We start from the raw sequence: 23,534 nt of genomic DNA on the forward strand, positions 1-23,534 counted from the left end.
AATCATTTCTAATTTGCTTTTGGTTAAAAAATCATGCATAAAAGTAAAAACAGAAATTAAAATGATCAAAATAAAAAAAGCATAAAACTCTAAGCATTAACAGCTAATGAAATATCCTACAAATTAATTTGGATGAACATGCGTGATATGATGGTGATGAAACAAAAACTGCTGCAAATATGATCCAACTAAATAATAATTAAAAAGGCAGCTCATCCTAAATTAAAATCTGTTCAGGTGTTTATTAAGGGGAGATAATACCTTCTGGTGGGACCATAGCATAATGGCTGTCGGCAAACTGATCTGGAACTGTGTGAAGAAATGAGAGCATTAAAACATGAATGAAGATGTTATCCACACGAATCATCTCTCCTGTACAACAATATATAAAATTTTATCACTTCTCATGACAAAAAATAATTCTAGTATTCCTAATATTTGATAGATGAGGTACTGAAATACAGTTAGAACTTTTAATTGACGCTGTTGCAATCAAAGGAATAGGGAAAAAATAATCTGCCAAGGAAAGTTAACAGCATGTTTTTTAGAAAAGAGATTACCCACTACATATGTAAAGACATATCATAAACTTGATATATTAAACAAAAATACACTTGAAATATGCTCAAGGCTATTGTATGTTATATCTCATAATATAGTTATATTCTTCTATTTAAAGATAAATAATGTATATTCAGAAATCACTGTATACTACAATTTAATGAGATTTTTTAAATTTGAAAGCAAAATACAGTTTAAACTTTGATGATATGGAAAAAAAATCCAACTTAGGTAAGCACCAATATGATTCTTCCTCATTTGGTGAATAACAGAGAAACAATTGTACTGTCTGTCTATAATGTTTCTATCAAAGGGTTCAAAATGTAATTACCAAACACAATACATCTTATTCAAAATTTAACATGAAAAATAATATGAATGTACGTAACAGTGAATTATGTGGTAAATGGAAATAATTCAAGAATAACAAAATATATTTCACACGAAGTAGAATTCTGAAAGCCTTAAGCATTTCTAATCAAGGCTAACATCAATCAAAATCCGATTTGCTATAGTAAATAGTGAATATTCTTCCTAAAAATATTTCTAACACCTTACTTTGTCATTCAAAATATCAAGAATAAAAATTCTAGACATAAACAAATATTTAGTGTACAATGAAGTGTTGATTTTATACAGGATACATTTTAAAGCTGAAACATGAATTTGTTTTTTAACAAAACCATGCCTGAAAATATTTGAATAACAATTCAGTATTGTAAAGGAAAGAATAATAAATAGAAGAAAACTACTCTAAACAAACACAAACATGCAGACAACAACAAATCATAGGATCTGAACAACATAAAATCACAAACACAGATAAAAAAAAGATATGGAGTGATTTTTTTAAACTTCTTTAATAATATGGTCAGGTCTTATCAAATAGTGACTCAATAACTTTCTAATGTCAATTAAAGCATTTAAAAGGAAGTCAAAACCAAATTTAAAATGTTTTTAAAAAATGCAATCTTGATAGATTTTATACAAGAATGAAACTGTATATTATTTTACTGACTAAAAATAGACTGATACATAGTGCATTGTAGTGGAATGGATAAAAAGGTGAAGGTACTGAAAAATTAAAACAAAGTTTAAGATATTCCAAGTCAAAATGTAAGTAACCAATAACTAAAAATCTTAAAACTGCATTAGCTGTCAAATTCGTAATTTTTTTTTTCTGTTGAAATATATCTTAACTTTAAATTATGTCTACTAATTTGTACTTTTCCTGTATAATTTCATTTGATATCCACACATAAAATGCATTAAATACATGAAATAGGTGTCTATATATTTATTGTCTTGCAAGACAAAAAATCGACCTAGATAACTTCGTATGCATGTGACTTTTGGTGACCTTAATCCGTGCATATGCTGTAAGGGTTGCTTCTTTAGTAACAAATCTGATAGCAAAGCGAAGTGGTTATTCAACAGCAAGGAAGACCAACAGACTCAAACCTTATAAGAAAAAAATTCGAAAATAACGCAAGGATCCTTTTGTAATTTACGTATTGTGATATAATAAGGCTCAAATATGGTCATTATTCATTTGAAAACTAATCAAGAAATAGATGAAATGAAATGAAAACAAAACATGTGCTTACCTGTGTATCTGTTATTGTTATTTTTTTTACCAAGATTAAAGTATTTTTTACCCACATGTATGTCCTGTCGGGAATCTTTAGAAATAATGGCGAAAAATAATTAGATCAGAGCTATCGATCTTCTCTGATTAAAAAAAAACATTATTTTCACAATATTCTGTAGGTATTATTGACATTGGTTGCTTCAATTGCAATACTACAAACTTATTTCATTGAATCAGCAAAATTGAGTAGAATCAAAACTGAACAAATTTGACAGCTAATGCAGCTTTAAGATTTCTACCACTTAAATGATGCAACATAATTCAACTTCTATTTTCTTTGCAATTCTAACACCAGTTTTGCCTGTGGAAATTCTTGTATAAATCTACATGTACTTCATTTTTATGAAAGATTCAACACTTTTACCTATTAAAAATGTAGCATCACGCCCAGAAAATTCTTAAATAAATATAATAAATATCATATTAAATGCAGGGTGTAAATTTCATTATTTATATAAAATATATTCTATTCTACGATATAATAAGGAATAAAATGAAGTGAACAAATATGAAAATATACAGTGCACAACTTTAAAAAGTAAAAACATGTTTTATGGAAAGTTAGAACACAAAGGGGTGTTGCACTCTAAACACATGCTAGGATCTACCTCTAGCTATAACCCGTGGTGATTTAGGGGCAACAGGAGGGGGCCGTGGAGAACTAAATGTTGAACTAGGTGTCGCTGAAGCTCCTATTGGCCCGCCAGTATTCCATAGGTCATTAAACTCATCTAAATCTATTTTACAATATCAAAAACAAAATATACTAACTATAATACTCTACAACAACATAATGCATAAATAATTGATAAATTTGCTAAAACAATGGATAAATTTGTGAAGCTATTGGCAGCTGTACAAATATGACCACCAATTTATCTAATGTATAGATACTGCATAATTAAAAATATCAGTCATGATTGATTTCACAAATAATTTTTCTAAGATATTGAGAATGGGAATTACATTTGATTATAAATTCTTGTAAAGCTGCATGAAATGAGTTACAATCATGTTAAGAAATTTTTATGCAAAAATCTGCAATACAATTAAAACAAAGAAATGGGAAAAAGACTATGTGTGATATGAAGACATTTAAGTGTCACAAGCTGAAAGTTATAATGCAGTGTTTGTTTTCATATACAAGTATGTATAAATTTTGCTTGTATACAAGTATTTATTAACCAACTACCCAAAATATGTTACAATATGTCAAAAACTGACCAATTGATATGAATTCAAACCAGGCATCTATACGGAGCCAATATGGATCACACCAGGACCAATACAGCATCATAACTTCCGATCGTTTGACACCGCCATTTTGAGTTAGAATTGGATTTCATGAACTTTGATCATCAGGACTAAAAGCTGTAGAAACTCCAAAAAATCTTCCGTTTTATACAAAAAGGATATTTAAGACTGATTAATGCAAAAAAACCTACTACATGTTTTTGGTAAACACGAAAACAACTGTTCTACAAATCATCTAGTTGAGTTGGTTAATAAAATTGTAAATAAATATGTAATTTCCTATTGGCCCTGTTATAGGTTTCAGTCAATCATATTGGCTTCAACAGCCGTATTGGCCCTCGGTGATGCCTCGGGACCAATACAGCCGCCTCGTAATATGACAGACATCAAACCTGTAACAGGGCTAATATGAAATTACATATTTATTCACATATAGTATAAATTTTGCTTTTAAGGCATATACATGTACATCATCTGTATGCTTTTGAATATTAATTTTTACACTTTTGACCTCTCAAGAAAAAACTGTATATTATAATGTGAAATTCAACCATAACTGACAGTAATAACAACATTAGAGAGATTGGCTGCATGTATAAAATGAAGGAGAGAATATAAACTGAATATCAGCAGGTTGCAGTATAAATGCTCTGTGTGATAAGGAATGTTGTTTTACCAGAAATAGAGATAGGAGAGTATGTTCTCCCAACTGCTCCTTGTTCTTCCTCTTTAGTTAAGAAAATTAATATAGTAATGTTACAACACCACATTCACATATGGTACACTTTAAGTTTGATATATTACATTGATTTAACAAGCTATATACATGTATATATATATATATATATATATTACAACATGTTTACACACACATGTATTATTAGTTACTGTAACAGAAAGACCTGAGTCTCTGAAATGTTTATTATTGTTGAAAGAAGGCTAAAAAAAGAATAATTGTAACACTGAAACTTCAAGCAAAAGCAGTGGATACTTATAATTACTGCAAAAAGCATTAAATTTGATCATTTACACTATTTTAAGTTAAAAGGAAAAAGTACCTAAATAAAATAAAAAAAATTCCAGTTTTTAAATTTGCTAAGTGTCCATTCCTGAATTTACTGAAATTCTAAAATACAGTTCCTCTAGCAACACTAATTTCTACTGTATTAATTAATTTCACAGTAGATTCAACAACTACTACTAACCAAACAAGCACCTGTTAATAATAATTATGTACTGACCATTAATATTAAGTTGAGACATATCGGGTGGTGGAGGGAACATCTCAGACCCTCGGCTAACTGTCACTGCATCCTTCACTCCTCCTACTCCATTTATTAACTACAAAGTTTGTTGAAGAAATGAGTTACAAGCAACAGCAGGTAAGTAGGTAGCAATAAAATCAGAAGTTAATAGACAGTAAAATGAAGAACCATAATGGTAGAAAAAAAGGAAACTATGAAAAACATCACAGACCTGACATTGGGTTGTCAATGAAATGGCTTCCCAGTGATAATGCTTTTATAATATATTCACCAAATAGATCAACAATACTAATGCATGTGTATTAAAACCTTCTATGAATAGAATCCATAAAAGAAGCAATAAGCCTTTTCCTATTAATAGTAAAACATTAATTGTAAATACTTGGACAAAGGATAACTTGTAAGACGCTCTTGTGATGAATTCCCGAAAATGAGTCTATATAAAAAAAAAATTTTTTCAAACCCAACAAAAATTTTTTTTTATTATTGTCTGCTTCATATATGTATTTGTCAACACAAAGTTTTGAACATTTTCACCTGTTGGACTGTTGGAGGCATAGGAATAGAGTTTGAAGAAACAGACTTAAATAAAACTTCCTGGTATACAAATAACCAACTTACAGCTTGATTAGCCTTTCTCCAGCTGGTTGCAGCATTGGCATCTCCTGGATTCATGGACAGATTCTTGGCTTGTTGTACCATAGGGGTAATTGCTGGAAAAAAAAACAGTATACATTGATATACAGTCGAACCTCGTTAAGTCAAAGTCGAAGGGACCTTTCAAAAATGTTCGAGTTATCCTAGGTTCGAGTAATCCGAGGTCGAGGATAAACAGGATATACTAGTAGTTTGGTCAATGATTGTTTCTGCATAAACATCATTTGTTGTGCTTGTACATGTACATGTATTTCACTTTACACAGTATTTCATAAGGACTTGCATTTCATATCGGAAGACATTTTTCATATGTTGTATATCATGTTTGAAAAACTGAATAGCACCAAGTGTTCTAGTGAAATTTTATTTTTATTTTTTCTACATCGAAAACGTCATAGTTCATAACATCCTGCTTTGTTTGACTTACAATCAGGAGTATTGTCCAACCATGTGCTTCACATTACTACGATAAAAACGAAACGAATGCTTTTGTTGAAATATACTTCCTATCGTCTGTTTGATGTTTCATTAAATTGTTAGATACCATATGTATTTTTTTTAAATTATCAAAATATCAAAATATCCAATATCACTATTAGTGTGAATTCGGATGTGTAATTAATGAAATTTGTTTCTTTTAACCACACCTGCAATTTCGAATTAATAAAATACACTAATCAAGCCAAAAAGAATGTCAACAAATTAATTTCAAAAGCCACACTTATCATTGTTAAAACAAACTTTGATCATGGTTTGTTAGAAAGCAATCAGTTCTCTGACTAATTAGTTGACTTTAAGACAACAAGGTTAATTAACCTCAAGGTCGACTAATCCGAGTGCGACACATCGAGGTTCGACTGTAGATCATAAAGTAGTCAAATTCAGAGAAAGGACTACTTGGGTAAATATTTGAGGAGGAATAAATCAAGACAAAAACTGATCATCTACAGTCCTTGAACCAATCTGTGCAACTTCTTGATGGATTGCTGACCACAGACTAAATGATTGCTGACGGATCGATAACTAATGACCAATCTGATCACAGTTTTTTTTATGTAAAATGACAGGTGATTGGTTCATGTAAATTTTAGAATTTCCATTGGAACATATCCATTATAATACCACATTTAATTCATTTTAAATACAAGACATAAAATTCACAAATTGTATTTTGTTTAAAAATAAAACAAATGTAAAATAAAAGGAATTAATCGATGTTTAATTTTATTGCATTTAGTAAATAAGTGTAAAAATTGACAAACAAAACAACAGAATCCGTAAAATATATTACCACGGAAGTGTTGTGATCAATGGTTTTACAAATTGGTTTGCAGATCGAGGACTGATCGCAAACTGATTGGCTATCAAGGACCGATTGCAGTCATAGTTGCACAGATTGGTTCAGGTACTGTACCTGTAACTGTAGCATGCATGCTCAGCATCCACAATAAAATTACTTATTAGTAACTTCAATGGCAAATTTTCCATTTAATGAAAAGTGTTCAATGTTAAAGAATTAAACATATGTAAACTTTTTCAAAGAATCAAGTATTGAAAATCAATATACAGATATTGCATTTATAAAGTGATTTGACTTACTATCTCTAAGAACATTGGCAGAATCTTTCACTTTATCAACATAAGCTGGATCTTCACTGTTCTCTGCTTCCTGTTCAGCTACTTGCAGCACTCTATAAGCCCTCCTGGCAATGTTGGAAGCATTTGCTACTATCTTTGGTGGATCCCTGCCACGAATACCTTCCTCGACACGATCAGTATCTCGAAGAATTGCCTCCTCTGATAAAAAAAAGAAAGAAAACCAAATATATGCTTTACTCCTGAGTGGGTACATGGAATCTCTATTTACCTACATAAACATAAGCACTTTCTGTATGAGCTTTGTCACAAACAGTTGTCATATGAATTAAAATCATATAAGACATAAGAAATATTCTATGCTTCATTATGATTATTAACAGTAACAAAAATCTTTACTTAATTTGTTTTTTAAACCTCAAACTATGTTGTATATTTCTACCTACTTGTGATAAATGCCAATAATTGTATAATACATTACCTTCAGCATTAATGAGAGCAGGGGTATCTACAGCTTCATCAACTAAAGCTCGAAGTCGTTCCACATTACCAGCCCAACGACTCTTCATCTGATCAAAGTGTTCTACTGCAGCTTGGTTGTTAGGGTTGGCAAACAATACTCTGGCTGCTGTTATCACTTGTGGTGTCAGATCATTCACCTGTAGGGTAGTAATCAAGTTCACGTTATGCTGACATGACAATTTGATAACATTCCATACTTCACTCGTGGACTCTCCCTAGTCTTTTACTGATGTCAATTGGTTTTTTTCTTAAGATTTCTATTTTAAATTAGCAACTTTTGAAGCAAGGTCATAAGAAATAATAATCAAATATTGTGATCACTTAAAAGAGTAATATGTTGTCTGGTAAGCTTTATCCCAAATTTTACCAAAGAAAAAGCAAACATTTTTAATAATGGTTAGTTGGAACAATTATTTTTAAGTATAAATATATACATGTATTATTAAGAAAAATCTATATAATTTTTTTCTTTCTTTAGACAAAGGGTAATTTTTATACTCACCTCTATACAAACAAAATTGTCAAGGGTTAATATGCCACTATAGATGCCTAACACCGTATAATACTCTACCTGATTAGATGTTTTAAATATCTCCTGAACAGTTTGTTTATTATTACATCCTCCTGCAGTGGCTACCATGTTAGCTGTATCAGCCAATTTAGATGCATGGGATTCAAAGTTTCTGGCCCTGTCATCAAATTTCTCATCTCTTCCTGGCACTCCTATGTTATAAAATACACATTCATATACAGTAAACTGGGAAATCATTGTACAGTATATTTTCAGGGGTTCTGTGATTAATCAACATTCAGACAGTTTTAAATTCGCAATCTTTTCCTAAATTGTATTATTAAGTTCTTTGAAGAAAATATTCATGACAATTTAATTATCTTGTTACAGCTCTAACTGCGAAAATAGAACTGCTGCAAAAAATTTCACGGTTTACAGTATAATGAAAACATAACACTGAATAGATACTAAATAACATTTGTACAAATGAAGTGAAAGAAGCAAAACTCGTTGCTGTAATTAAATCTTTTAATTTCCAAATTTAGTTCACTATCATATATGCACACAAACTACCACTTTACACCCAAATTTCAGCTTTGTTGTTATTTTAAAGTTTTACAACCATGGTAACACTCTGCTTCATATTCATTTAAAAACATCAAATTACAATTTTAAGTTTTTTCTTCCTCACAGTTTCAATACTAACCCAAAGGTGTTAATGCAGCATCATGTAACTGTTTCAGTGGTCCTGTAACATCAATAAAATCTTCAGCTACTTGATTAACTAGAGCTTCCTGTATCTTAGACTTCAGATTGTGGAGTTTTTCACTTAGCTGTCTGGCAATAGCTTTAGCCTGAGGTGTATCACCCTGAAAGTAGAGAAACAAATTATATTATTGTATTCCCTAAAATTTTCTTGATGTCATCTAGAATTTTGACAAATTGATCAATGTCCAAGAACAAAAACTTTACAATGATGGAGCAATTTCTTTCTCTGACCAGGGGAAGATAAAATAAACAGCAAAAGAATTCAAGCTAAAAAAATATGGTATTATTCCCAAAGTGCCTGTGGTAGAGGGTATTAATCTGGAATTTCATACAAGTAAATATACCGCCTTCGCCTGTGTCATAGGTTATATATTTTATGAGTGTGGAATTACACATCAACACCTTCCACTGCAGACACTATGTGTTATATTATTCTGAATGCATTAATCCCTGCCATTTTTTTTTCAAAACAAATAACAGTGTTCTTCTTGGTGATATATCACAGATATGGTGATGTATTTGGGTTCATCATTCATTGAATGTGTAGGGGTGGAGCAAGTGAGGAAAAAACAAAACTAACACATGCTGATTATTCAACAGAATTCTAGATTTTTCTAGAACTAATATGGTTTCTATTTTTTCATGGGTATCAATTTTATATTGTTAGAGTAAAAAAGACATTTTTGCTGAAGATTTAAAATGAAATCTTTTTAAGCATTTAGTTATTTTGCAGATACATATTTCCCAACATTGACATTTAAAAGGTATCCCTTGAAACATTAGTTAATAAATCATTTTCATTACAAAATATGCATAAATATGTGTCATGGAATCATGACTCCAGTGTTCATTTCTGTGCATATGAAAGCTTCAGGCACCATTGATGGATAAGAGGCAAACAGAAGGTGGTAAAATCCCAAGTAAACAATTGACATTACGTTTAATAAAATAATTAAGGGTGACAGGAATATGACCCTTAGATAAGGCTTCTTCCCATGTGTCCACTGAAATACTGAGATTAATCTATTGGAGTAAACATTCATCCACAGATATTATTGTTTCTTTGAATCCAAATTTCATAGTTCAATGCCTCCCATGACAAACCACAAAAATTGGTACCCACAGAATAATTCAAAAGCATATTATCTAAAAATGAAAATCAGTTAATCAAATGTATACCTGGCCTCTCCTTATCATATCAGCAAGTTGATTGGTTAGTATTTCTGTCTCATCACAAAGCCTTAATAATTCAGATCTTTGAGGACCAGTGCAAGAATCTGCAACCTTGCGACCTTCGGCAATCACTAACTTTGTTGCTTGTTCACCTTAAAATATGGAATTAAAATTTATATTTGTGTTACTTTTAACATAACCATTTCCTACTCTATTTATTTTCTCAGGTATTTATCTTCTACAGGGTGATATATCTGTACCTTTGGTGAACGTTTCCTTTTTTTTTAGTACTAATTAATGAAATCGTACTGTTTTTCATATTAAATCCTAAAGGTATTTCTCCTGAACCCTGTTACTGTTACTTTATTTTCATGAGTATCAACAATCAAAGAGGCATGTTTAAAAAACATTGACCATCCCATTATTTAAATCATTATAAGCAAATCAAATCAAAACTATCAAGTCATAATTTTCAGTATGTATCAAATCCTACTATCATTATATTTTCAATTATAGGAATATATATCTATGCACACACAGGTAGCTTACCCAGACCTCTGTCATCCAGTGCAGGATTGGCAAGCCATTGCCTTGCCTGTTCTACCTTGCCCTCTACTGTTGGGGCAGGTTTACGTATCCCTGACCTTTCAGTCTTCATAGTTCCAGCTTGTGTTAGATTCTGCAAGTCCTTGAGCTTGTTCTGTATTTCTCTGGCAAGAGACATAGCCTGGGGACTGCTTCCCTAAAACATACCATCAACTAAGTATATGTTAGATTGTCATTCAATTTCATTTAGAAAATCAGAATATGAAAGATTTTATAAAGAGATCAACCATTAACCAAGCCAACATCAGGAGCACATTCAATCAAATATTTCCAAGGTGTTTTTTTGCCGTATTATCAACAGGTAATGCTTATATTCTAACATATTAAATTTTTGTTACTTGGTTGATATAGGTGATTAATTACCTTTCCTTGGACTCTGAGTTCTGCCAATGCATTTTTCATAGAGTCTATATCACCTATAGTCTTTAGAATCCTGTCCCTGTCAGCAGGGTCTGTACATCTCTCTGCTACTTTACGAGCATCTTCTAAAATCTGACCCAAAGCTTTGTCACCTAATTAAAGCAACATAGTATTACCAAATCAATAAATTACTAAATTACTAAATTACTAAAAAAAAAAAAAAACAGCCTTTGAAAACTTACTTATAGGTACCAAGTTCATTTAAATTACGTTGAGGCATGAGACAACTGATGAAATTTAACATGGTGTATGCTGTAAGATGCTGTGAGATGTAAAAGAGGAAACTTTTTTTATACATGTATTTGTTTAAAAATAAGATAAAAAGATATTGAAGATGAGCTGGAAATAAAGCAATACATATGTATTGAAAATAAACATTTCCTAAACACTGTGGGTGCTAAATCATCTATAAACATAGTTTTTACCTGAGCTTCCCACTAAAGCAGCTGGATCTGCCAACCAATCAAATGCTGGCTTCATCTTTTGTTCAATGGCATTCTGAACAGAAAGCAGTTTAATTACAATTATGCATATTACAAAATAATCTTAACAAATAGCAAAGAAATATATTATTACATTAATAAATCTACCACTAAATTATATTACAAATTACTAAACATAATTCTATAATGTTATTTTTGTTTTTGTTTTTTTTTCACAACACACAAGAATACCAGTAGATACTAACATTACACTACATGTATTTTAATTCTGAACACTCAAATGTCTAAATTACAGAAAATTCATACCAAAATGTAAAGGAGTACCCATTTTTTATGGAAATTTGATACTCATTTCAAGGTAAAGTTTAGAAATTTGCTTGACCACTATACTTTAAATAATACTACATTTGACCCACCACAGCTTTCTTCATGACAGTAACATCATCAGCATCCCATTCTTCCTCGTCATACGTGGTCAGTTGTAGGACTCTGATGATTTCCTGTACTTCGTCAGACATCTTACGAACAATGTAGTCTCTGTTTGCTTGGGCTTCAGGGACACCAGCATCTAGAAAGTATCCATTCAGACTGTATAATACACAACAGCCAGCCTAGTAGCAGCCTAACTATACAAAATAGGTAATGATATGCCCAAGACAAGAAAGAATACATGTAGGTGAAGTTATACTTCAAACAACACAGAATACATGTAGGTGAAGGCATGCCACAGACAACACAGAATACACATAGGTGAATGTATGCCCCAGACAATACAGAATACATGTAGGTAAAGGTATGCCCCAGACAACACAGAATGCACGTAGGTGAAGATATGCCTCAGACAACACATAATACATGAAGATGAGAGTATGCCCCAGACATTAAAGAATACATGTAGATGAGAGTATGCCCCAGACAACACAGAATACACAAAGGTGAAGATATGCCTCAGACAACACAGAATACATGTAGGTGAAGGCATGCCCCGGACATTATAGAATACATGTAGATGAGAGTATGCCCCAGACAACACAGAATACATGTAGGTGAAGGTATGCCCCAGACATTACAGAATACATGTAGATGAGAGTATGCCCCCAGACAACACAGAATACATGTGGTGTGAACATATATGCCACAGAAAACACAGAAGAGGTGAGAGAGGATAGTTGTGCAATGCAATGTGTTGTGAAAGTATTATTGGTCAATAGCTACCAGTTCTTTACATTGCATACTTAGTATGTCTGACATACCCTGAATTTAAGAATTTTTAAATTAAGTATCTAATTCTTTGATGACACAAAGGGTGAAAATATGCACACTTTATTAAAAAACAAATACTTTTTTTTCAAACCAGAACAATGGATGCTTTTGAACCAAAGTACTCCCACAGTATCTGAAAATCAGTCAAGACAGCAGTGTCACAAACTTGTGAGGGTACTTTGAACTCTTTTCATAAGTAATTCACCATATCCAGAAGAAGCTTGGGGATATTTTCTGGTTTTAGAAATGTCTAAATGACATGAGTCTTGTATGGGCTTGTCTTGACATCATATAATACATACTATATAATCATGGAAACAAAAGTAAACAAAAAAATAAGGAAGCATAATATTAATAAGGGTATAAAGAAGTTATCATTGGTTATATACTATCTCATAAAACTTAATCTTTCATATACATATTGTACATCCCTCTTTTGTTTTCCACTTGTTAAATATTTTACTACTTCATGTTGGTTGTCCAGAAAAATACATTTCCTAATTTTCTCAAGACATCCATTTTAACTAAATATACCAGTTGTCATCAAGATATTTTTAAACACATCATCTTGAAACCTGATTCAACATTTAACTTAAAGTGGATAGATCCTATTACTGCAGCTGTTCTTTTTGAGTAGTCAAAATGCACTGACTACATTCATATACAAATAATGAACTGTCACTGACTGAATACACCACCATTTTGTTGAGATGTGACAAATTGCTGTGTTAGTGTTTTGTCAGGACATCACTTGCTTTGAATCTAAATCCTTGCTTCTTTGGCTTAAGTTTTTTGTTAAACTTTGATTGCAATATAAAGACAATAATAGTGCCCTACCATTACTTAACACAAAACTGATAAATGGATAAGTCTTCCAACTGTGAGAATTTATGAGGTTATGCTGAGCATTTTCACCAGTTTAAGCCAGACTTAAATAGGTGTTGTCAAGTCAAAGCACTGTTATCATCTTTTTACTGCAACTTAAGTAAAAAAAAAACCTTAACCACTATTAACGTCCTTTTAACAAGTGGATAACATAAAAGGGGAAACAATACGTAAGATTTAATCATAACGAGAACGTAAAGTAAAAAAAAATATTTACATATTAACTGTAACTAAAAGTACTCAATATAACTAACACAGATACTTCATAACAAAGTCAATAGAATTGTAAACAAGTAAATATAAATCTAAGAAACACATAAAACAAATACACAATGCAAAAACATACTTAAGTAAACTGTAACAAGAACACATATTGATCAGTACAAATAACACACAAACAAAATTTGATTGACCACCACCCCTTTATCTAAATGACATATTTTTACAATATGAAACACCAAATTTCATGATTCCTATATCATTTTCTTTCATGGAGAAGAAAAACCAAACACAAAAACTCATATTTGCATGAATTTTTTACCACCCAAGATATAACCTCATAACCATGTAACCATAAATGTAAACTCACAGATGTAACATCACATCAATGTTATCTAAAAAGTTATTTCAAAACAATGTTACCAAAAACAAAACCTCAGAACCATTTTACCACTGGTAAAACCTAAACAAAGTTACAATAAATGTAACCTCAACCAAGTCCTTTAAGATAAAATCTCACAACTTTGTTACAATGAATGTAACCTCAACCAAGTCATCTAAGTTGTAACCTCACAACAATGTTATCAAGACATAACCTCACAACCATGTTACCAAAAACCATGTTACAATAAATATACTCTCAACCAAGTTATCTAAGATGTAACCTCACAACTATGTTACCAGTAATGAGAAGGTAAAAATTACAACTTATTCTCAAATGAACATGTAGGAAGATTTTTAATTTTTAATTTGAAATCAAACTGTATAGACAATAACAGATTTTGTAGATTTTTTATGTGATAATACGAAACCAACTTCACAGAAAAATCCTTCCAATAGGCTGTGAGACCCACAGCCATATAGACAAAAACATTAACCAAAAAAAGGGCATCTAATGGGACATTAAATGATACCCTCCTTTATGCTGTGTAAAATAGACAAAGAACGAAGTTTCACAATTCTTTAATGCATGTTCAAAGAAAGATAACTCTAATTAATCCCCCCCCCCAAAAAAAAATTGAGGTAAAAACAGTTTAAAATGGCCATTACTTTAGTGTACATGTTCCAATCAGACTGAAATTCGAACCTAATATGTTTTTTATGATACTGAGTAAGTACACAAAGTGTGAAAAGGATCCTTCAATATCTTCTGAAGTTATCATCTGGAAACCTGGGGGGGAGGGGGCAGACATGCAACTTTTTGGAGAGTACCACATAATATCCCACCACTTCATGTGACAGGCTATAAAAAATATACATCACATAATTTGTTGGTGAAACATACAAACATTAAATCAAAACTGTTTCTCTTAGTTATAATAAATTACAGAACTTCATCCTAACATATAAACTAATAATGGACAATTTACTACATTTCTAGAAGTGTAAACTAGTGTAATCACAAAATAGTATAATATTTACAGCTCACCACCAATGCCAATGCTATAATTATGCATGTAGTAAACTGATTTGCTATCATAAGATCTGATGTGCATTTCTAGATGAATTTCACTTTCAAATATCTTTAACAATCTCCTAATGACTATACAAGTAGTTATTAACGGCCAATTTTAAGCTTTCAACAGTAACTCATGCAACTTTCAGTAACTTACCCAAAGAAAATTCATCTGGAACTGGCACTGTTCATTTAAAATTATTTATAACATCAAGAACATTCCAGTCATTCAGCTCATTTAAAAAGAAAATAACTAATTTATATCTCAAGTGGCCAGAATTATTGGTACTAAGTTCCATTATTTAAAAGACAACTTAAGAAATTCAATAGATTACTTTTTTCAAATAACGGCATTACTGCTTAACTCACATAAATACATGTACATTTAACTGTTTTTTTGGGGATCTTTTTACTGTTTTTTTTTTCTCCATGACTTACTAGTTTGTTTACATGTGATGTACATCTTCACACCACTGATCAGAACAGGAGTCAAATTCTTGACTTCATCCAGTGACCTGACTAGCATCATTCGGTGGACCTGGTGGGTCAACTCCTTCTCTCTTCCATCAACAAGCTTTGTCATGTTTGTCAAAACTGGGCTGAGATTCTATACAGAAAAGATATAGTTATATGTAAATGGAATAAAGTAAAAAAGTTGTATAATAAACTCAATACAATATAAATTAATTTGAGATAAATACTGTAATCTGATTGGTTAAAATAATTTTGTTAAATCTCAATGAATAAAAAGAATATTGACACGCCTCTATTCAGTTAAATTCAGAGCTACTTTTCATGTTTAAAGATAAAAATATGTTTTAAAATCAATTTATAAGAATTGGCTATAAAAATTTTGTCTATTGAAAAATAACAAATTTTCTATGTGCATATTTTGTTTATCGCACTTCACGTAATAAACAATATGCCCATGGACAATTTATGTAATTTTTCAATAGACAAAACTTGTATTATTGCCAATTCTTAAAAAGTCCTTTATAACACAATATTAACATGGTAAGGCACTGAATGAGCAGCTTTTTATGTTAAGTTTACAATTTTCACAGTCTCTTACCAAGGTCAATAAAGGGTTTAGGCAAAAAAATAGAGAATAAAAAAAAAACACAAGCCCAAAGTGACATTGACCTTTGAAATTAATAGGGTTTCCTATTTTTCTATAGAGTTAGAATTGGTGTATACCAATTTATAATTTCAGTGAACGTTTTTTAAGTTTAATTAAGAGGAAGTCATCTTACAAAAATTTGAAGATCCAATGATATGTTGCCACCTTTAAATTTTAGCAAACTTAGCAACCCCTGAAATCAACAAATGTTAATTTCAACAAGCTATGAGTATATACAACTATACATTTCTTATCCGGGTTAAAAATGAAACAAAACAGAAGTTTCATACAAGATGTTTTGGGCCAGAAAAACACTTCAAGCTAAAATTGTAAACTTGCCACTTAAAATTTAAATGAAGAGGCAACTATATAAAATCCCCAAAACATTTTAAATGCACAATACATACATGTACATGTGTATGCCAAGTCTTTTCAACAGGAAAATAAATGTCCAATTTTATAAGGACTCAACACTGATCTAGATCATTAACTCCCATTATTATCACATGAAAATATGTTCAATATACAGGTCACTGAAGGTCAAATTGCAGTCACAAAACAGTCACACTACAACAAAACTGAAGATATTCTGTAGGTACAGAATAAGTTACGGTAGTTCCTTCAATCTACCAGTGTGATGCTATGATGCAAATTTATTACATATGTTGAATTTTTTAGTACATGTCCAATAATACAAACCTTCACAAATGTGACCAGATCTTCCATGCTATCCACCACCTCAGTAATGGCTAGGTATTCTAATACACCTTTACAGGTACGAATTATCTTCCTTACTTCAGATTCATCAAAACAGAACAGTAACTGTGAGGTACCTTGTAGAATACCTGACAAAAAACAACAATACTATAAGACTGAAAGTAATTCTCATATTTGTAACTTACCTAAAAAGAATTTGTAAAACATGAGTTTGTAAATAACAGTAGAAAAGTCAGTAATAAAGTCACAGGCCACAAAGTATTGAGGACAAAAAGATTAGTCAATAATAGCATTGTTACCACAATAAGTTCAATTTAATTAGCATATGTCTTGTTCATGCATTATGATTGGTTCTTCACCTCTACGGCCTCCATGATGTGTTTTTTTTTACAACAGTGTAAATTCCATGTTCACCTCATAAACAAATATGGCTACAACATACTTGGAGACGTGAAACACTATTATCTGAATCATTTAATTTCTTTTCCAAACTGTATTCAAAAGAACAAATTTGAAATAATACTCAAAAGTATTATATCAAAATTGACAACCAGGCCATGTTGTCATAGGGATGCATCATCAGTAATGTGAGTTATGATAGTCAATTTCACTGATTGAGGGACTAAAAGAAAATAATAAGCTTTACAGAGGGCAGCATGATACGACAACACTAGGGACAAGTGTGGATACAGTATTAGTTTTTGTCACACTTAAGCATAGGAACTTACAATTCAATATTGACACAACAACTGGTGTGGACACTATATTGCACTAAATTTGAAATTCAATTTAAAATTTTCAAAATCAAAGCAACAATTAAAAAGTCAATTTTTTTGGGGTGTGACCCCTATGACCTCTTCTAACTTAAAAACCATAAGACATATCTGAAATCTGAATGAAAACTGCCAGCAGGGATTTTCATATGTAATCCAAAGAAATATAAATTTTGAATTCCGAAAAAGATTTTTTTTTGGTTTGTGACCCCTTTGACCCTAAATAACTAAAAAAAAACATAAGAAGTATCCAAAATCTGATTGAAAAAAGCAGGCATGGATTTTCATAAGGTAACCAATGAAATTTTTTTTTTGAATTTGGACAAAAAATAAATAACAGTCAAGTTACTATCTTAACATCTGGAAAATGCATGTTTATAGCTCCCGTTTTGGTGCCCAATTTCTAAAAAGTTAAAGTCCTTACACCCAAAATCAATCCTAGTCAGTCCATTGTGTTATGGAATATTGTAGAACAATATCTTAGACATTCCTAAGCTTTTGCTGGAGCTATATAGTTGAATTCGATGAAATGCTTGTTTTAAGCCCCTTATTAGCCCCAAATTCTAAAATGGTTTGGGGCTATAAATTTATAAAGATCATATAAGTTATCACACAAAAACCAAGTGTCTTGGGCTGACGACACAAGTCAACTAAGATGACAGCGCCATACCAATACACTACCGCAATTTTGACGTGGTCATATAAAAAACGAAACGTACATTTCAGAAAGTACGGGATTGGAATTATAAAGAGTAAACAGAGTTTTTCCAGGATTATATGGATGTGTATTTGACAATTCACTCACAAACCTGGTATGAAAATAAATTAGACTTTTATTTATTTCCTTAGTCTGATTTTACACTTCAATAAATTCTAGAAATAAGTGTTTAATTCTATATTGGAAACCTGAGTTGCAAACTAATGTCAAAGAAAGTTTTTCGAAAAAAAGCTGTAATTTATTGCCTGAAAGACACCATTATAATCCTAATTAGCATAAACAAATTTATATTTGCCCAGTATGTATATGTACCACATATTATCAAAGACAGACAGACACACAGACCAAAGAAAACCTGTAAACAAACATAATTTTCCTATAACTGCATTACTGTTATTAATAACACACTGGGTGCATACATTAATACATGTACATATATTTTTTTCAGCCAGATAAAATACCAAGTAATTAGATTACTGTTACCTGGTTTCACACTGGGCACATACATTAATACATGTACATGTATTTTTTTAGCCAGATAAAAATACTAAGTAATTAGATTACAGTTACTTGGTTTCACACTGGGCACATACTGTACATGAACATGTATTTTTTTAGCCAGATAAAACACCAAGTAATTAGATTACTGTTACTTGGTTTCACACTGGGCACATACATTAATACATGTACATGTATTTTTTAGCCAGATAAAACACCAAGTAATTAGATTACTGTTACTTGGTTTCACACTGGGCACATACATTAATACATGTACATGTATTTTTTAGCCAGATAAAACACAAAGTAATTATATTACTGTTACTTGGTTTCACACTGGGCACATACATTAATACATGTACATGTATTTTTTTAGCCAGATAAAAATACTAAGTAATTAGATTACAGTTACTTGGTTTCACACTGGGTACATACTGTACATTAATGCAGGTACATGTTATTGCTTCCTTAAAAACAGTCCATAGAATTTTTAATAGTATTTTTCCTGGTGTTAAAAAGTCATTGAAACAAAACAAACCTCTAGATCCTTCAATCAGCTTTTTTCTAGCAGCTGCTGAATAAGGATCAGTTCTAAGCATTTCAGAGGCTTGTAGAAGAAACATGGATGCCTCATCCACACGGTTGAGACATGGTGGCATGTCCTGTTTAAGAATTTGGTCATCACTACTGTTACATGTATCATAGCCAACCCTGACCAAGTTTTCTACGGCTGTCTTCACAGTCATTACAGGCTGACTGAGGTCAGGCATGGCATTCCCATCCTCTGCTTCCTCATGTAAAATTACCAGTCTAGACACCTGTCAAAATAGCAAATAAATACTAAACAAATGGCAGTATAACATTAGACTACACCATCTTCTTCTGATTGGGAAAATATACATCATTCTTTCTGAATTAGGAAATTTGACATATATTAGTACAAAACCTTGAATTTTACTTTATAAAGAATAACAGGAATGTGACTATGTATAAACAGTTTATCACTGTTATTATGAGTAGAAACAACACATCCCCCTGTTTGACTATAAATTGTGATGTAACTTACCTTACAAGTACTTGATGTATTTGAAAAACTTTTTGAGCCAATTTTGTTTAGGACAGATTTGTTTTACTAACAATATCACAGAATTGCTTATTCTTTATGAACAAAAAGAAACTTTATGAGCACATCGTGATAGGACCACTGAACAGTTGGGGCAAGTGTGGACACATATTAGTATTTGACACACTTAAGCAAGGGACTTACAAATTATGGACACAATATAGCAAAAGACTTGAAATTCAATTGAATTTTTTATGAAATCCTTGTTCTTTCTTCTGTGAATTTGATAGATAAATATTAGGAGAATGGATATGGTGAATATGTCAATGAGACAACAACCCCACTGTAATGAAAAATCTCAGTTCAAGGCCAGCCATGGGTATCAAATGAACGATGAGGAAACCCTATCACCACTAGGGGGGCTGCAGCAGGCCCCAAAACAACATTTTATACAGGTACAGCAAAATAATTGCCTCTATATACTCCAGCAACATAAAGTAAATTGAAAGTGAAAACGAAACAAGACATACAGAGGCCAGAAATTCCTGACTTGAAACAACCTTATTAACTAAGACAAAACCTTGAGAAATCCTTTTCATGCCAAAACTTCAAATGCTTACATGTACATCTCAAAACCTCACTGACCCATCTTTTATTTCTTCTTATATTGTTCTAGTATGAAGGACCTTAAAAGATGTCACATCCTTTGAAATCCATGTTATTCTTGAACAGACAAGAAGTGAACATCCTTAAATTAAAGAAAGCTTTCTTCCATCAATAAAAAGGTGATATTACGGACCAATGATAACTGACAGTCACTGGCTGACAGGACTACATATGTTTTTGGTATGACATTGGTTGTGTCCTTATTGTATGACTTATGGTGTACTATAGTACACAAGCCCATAAGGGAAGAATTGGGATTGATATTGTCAATGATTAGGTCGTCTGAATATAGCTGAAATATTGCTGCTCGGATGTTAAACCTCAACAAACAAAACAAGCCAACGATTAGGACAAAATTGATCTAGAGCTGTAATGTCAGTTAACTTTAAGTAGACCTTTCTTTGTGCATTTGTGTAACTTATAATCAATTTCTTTATATCAAGGGACTCGTACCTTTTTGAACTGATTTTTACCAGTATGTGTGTTTAATTCTGTAATATTTTTTCCATAGTGACTTAATTCAAAAGGGGGAGGGTTGTGATCACCCAAAAGTACTTAAACCTGCCACATCTTTTGCACCTGTTCCACGTCAGGAATTTCAGGCCTCTGTACGTCTTGTTACGTATTCACCATCAGTTTTCTTTTATGTTGCTGGAGCCTATAAGGGCAACTAATATGAAAGTACTTTACTTTGTGGATATCAATTTTTGTGAACTGCATACAAATTCTTAGTTTGTGGGTTCTTTAATTAAGAAATAGTTTGTGGAGGGGCAGATTTGTACTCATTTTAACATGGATACAGCATTTATATTCGATTATTTAAATGTATGTGTGCATGAGAATGAGAATATAAATGCTAAACCCATGTCAAAATGAGTATAAATCTACCCCTGGAAGGAATTATTTCTTTTCTAATATGACAAATATGGTAATTTCTGTGACAAAAATTCCCTAGGCGTAGCCAAAATAATCTATGGAAGTTGGATCAAATTTGTACAATTATGTCATCGTTTGTGTTAAATGTGTGTATTTATATAATTGATTTCAATTAGATAACCTCTCAGCCGTTTAACGTTTTTAAATGAGTGTTTTGTCTCAAAAAGACAGCGAAAGAAAAGAGACAGTGTGCAAGTGCAAAAGGTGGGGTTGTACCGACATATACTGTTTGACAATATGAAGACTTCATATTAGAATTCGTTGTTCAACATTTTCAACAGTACAAATCAACAGAAAATATGTATTTCATCAGGTATTTTATATATACATATTTAAGTCAACCACGAAATCCATGAAAATTCGTATCCCATGAATAAAAGTATTTTCACAGTATTTCACTGTACCTGTGTATTACATTGTTTTGGGATGAGCTGCAGCCTATCATGTGAAGTGAGAATTTCCCTAATAGTTTATTGAAGACCCATGGGTGAAATTGAGCTAACATTTTTCATCCCTTGGGGTTGTAGTGTCACTGACCAGTGTTCTTGGATTCCTATTTCCCATTACCCAGGGCAAGTGAAATTTGGGTCAGGGAAAGTTAGGTACTTAATGACACTTTCCTGTGGCAAGTTGAAAACTTCAAACGCTGTAAGGGTTACAGTGGTAAAGTTGATTTTATATGGATTTTTGCCCGAGGAAACCTCAATTTCTGAAAAATCCTAGAACACTGCTGACATATTCACCATATCCATTCTTATCATATTACTTACAGTCACACTGATTGAGACCAGTCACTGGTTGGCAGGACTACATAGTATATAACTTACATATGCTTACTTTTAGTCACAATGTCACTGAAAGTGACCATTCACTGGTTGACAGAACTACTGTGAAAGTACTTTAATTCATGGATACCAATTTTCATGGATTAGGGAAAAAACACAAGTTTGTGGATTCTTTAATTCGTGGTTTTGTGGTTTCCAGTATACACTTCAAAGGAAATCTCATTTCATTGGGAACCAAATTTCATGGTTTGGCCTACCCACAAAAAATATATTGTATAGAATATTGTAATTGAAGTAAATGTGACATATTTGAGTGCTCTTATCAAGTTTCCTACAGCAAAGCATTCAATACTAGTTTTACTTAAAGTTTTCTTTGGATAGGATGTGCCTTTTATACATGTAGTTCACTGATAACCTGATAACAATAGACAGAACAAATTTTTGCTGTGAAGTATTTGTGGTTTACACAAACTAATATCTTCCTACATAATTTATGATCATTTAATAAAAAAAACCCAAGAAACTTGAATCAAAGAATGAATGATCTCTTTGTGCATCTTAGAAGAACACATTTTCCCTTCCCTGATACCCTACTATTTATTTTTAGTGATTTATCAATTTGCTTAGCTGTGCATGAACAAAAACAAAAACAAGAGCATGAAAACTACCATGGGCTGACCGTTCATACTGTCTTATTTAAAAGTAAGCGAAAGTACAGAGCTTACTTAAAGGTGTGTGTACACTTACTGAAGACTTTTATAAATGGCTATATTATGGTATAACAATGACCAAATTGAGTCTCCGTGAATTATTTCAATTCTAATAGGACTAGTTTCTTTATGTTTTTGTTGTTGCCTACATGTGTACACATGCTGCACAAAATGGTAAATAGTTGAATATTAGGTTAAACTTATCAATGAGGTCTAAACTAAGACCATCATCATACATGTGTGTCTATGACATTGGTCATGTGTTTATCATCATTTTACCAAAGCTACAATGTATGTA

At 31.7% G+C, this 23,534-nt stretch overlaps 1 protein-coding gene across 15 annotated transcripts in view; it reads right to left on the bottom strand.

Annotated features, from left to right (window-relative positions):
- LOC148609204 (vinculin-like) overlaps window positions 1-23,534 on the bottom strand; it is a 48,184-nt gene that overhangs the window by 19,345 nt on the left and 5,305 nt on the right. For 4 of the 15 annotated variants that reach the window (XM_088540836.1, XM_088540832.1, XM_088540831.1 and 1 more), the window contains exons 2-18: window positions 19,615-19,894; window positions 17,070-17,215; window positions 15,689-15,857; window positions 15,408-15,434; window positions 11,844-11,995; window positions 11,410-11,482; window positions 10,928-11,076; window positions 10,508-10,700; window positions 9,965-10,110; window positions 8,724-8,886; window positions 8,078-8,229; window positions 7,466-7,643; window positions 6,988-7,185; window positions 5,353-5,444; window positions 4,708-4,807; window positions 2,821-2,949; window positions 262-309 (exon numbers count right to left, since the gene is read on the bottom strand). In XM_088540836.1, the coding sequence (XP_088396962.1) occupies window positions 262-309; window positions 2,821-2,949; window positions 4,708-4,807; window positions 5,353-5,444; window positions 6,988-7,185; window positions 7,466-7,643; window positions 8,078-8,229; window positions 8,724-8,886; window positions 9,965-10,110; window positions 10,508-10,700; window positions 10,928-11,076; window positions 11,410-11,482; window positions 11,844-11,995; window positions 15,408-15,434; window positions 15,689-15,857; window positions 17,070-17,215; window positions 19,615-19,894 (2,395 nt within the window). Of the gene's footprint in view, window positions 1-261; window positions 310-2,820; window positions 2,950-4,142; window positions 4,194-4,707; window positions 4,808-5,352; window positions 5,445-6,987; window positions 7,186-7,465; window positions 7,644-8,077; window positions 8,230-8,723; window positions 8,887-9,964; window positions 10,111-10,507; window positions 10,701-10,927; window positions 11,077-11,409; window positions 11,483-11,843; window positions 11,996-15,407; window positions 15,435-15,688; window positions 15,858-17,069; window positions 17,216-19,614; window positions 19,895-23,534 lie in introns of all 15 variants that reach the window. The other 11 variants (XM_088540838.1, XM_088540834.1, XM_088540828.1 and 8 more) reach the window with 7 other exon arrangements.

Source organism: Perna viridis, chromosome 8 (genome assembly GCF_037379345.1).
Source record: "Perna viridis isolate PV_CMFRI_1.1 ecotype Kerala chromosome 8, ASM3737934v1, whole genome shotgun sequence".
Lineage (NCBI taxonomy): Eukaryota > Metazoa > Mollusca > Bivalvia > Mytilida > Mytilidae > Perna > Perna viridis.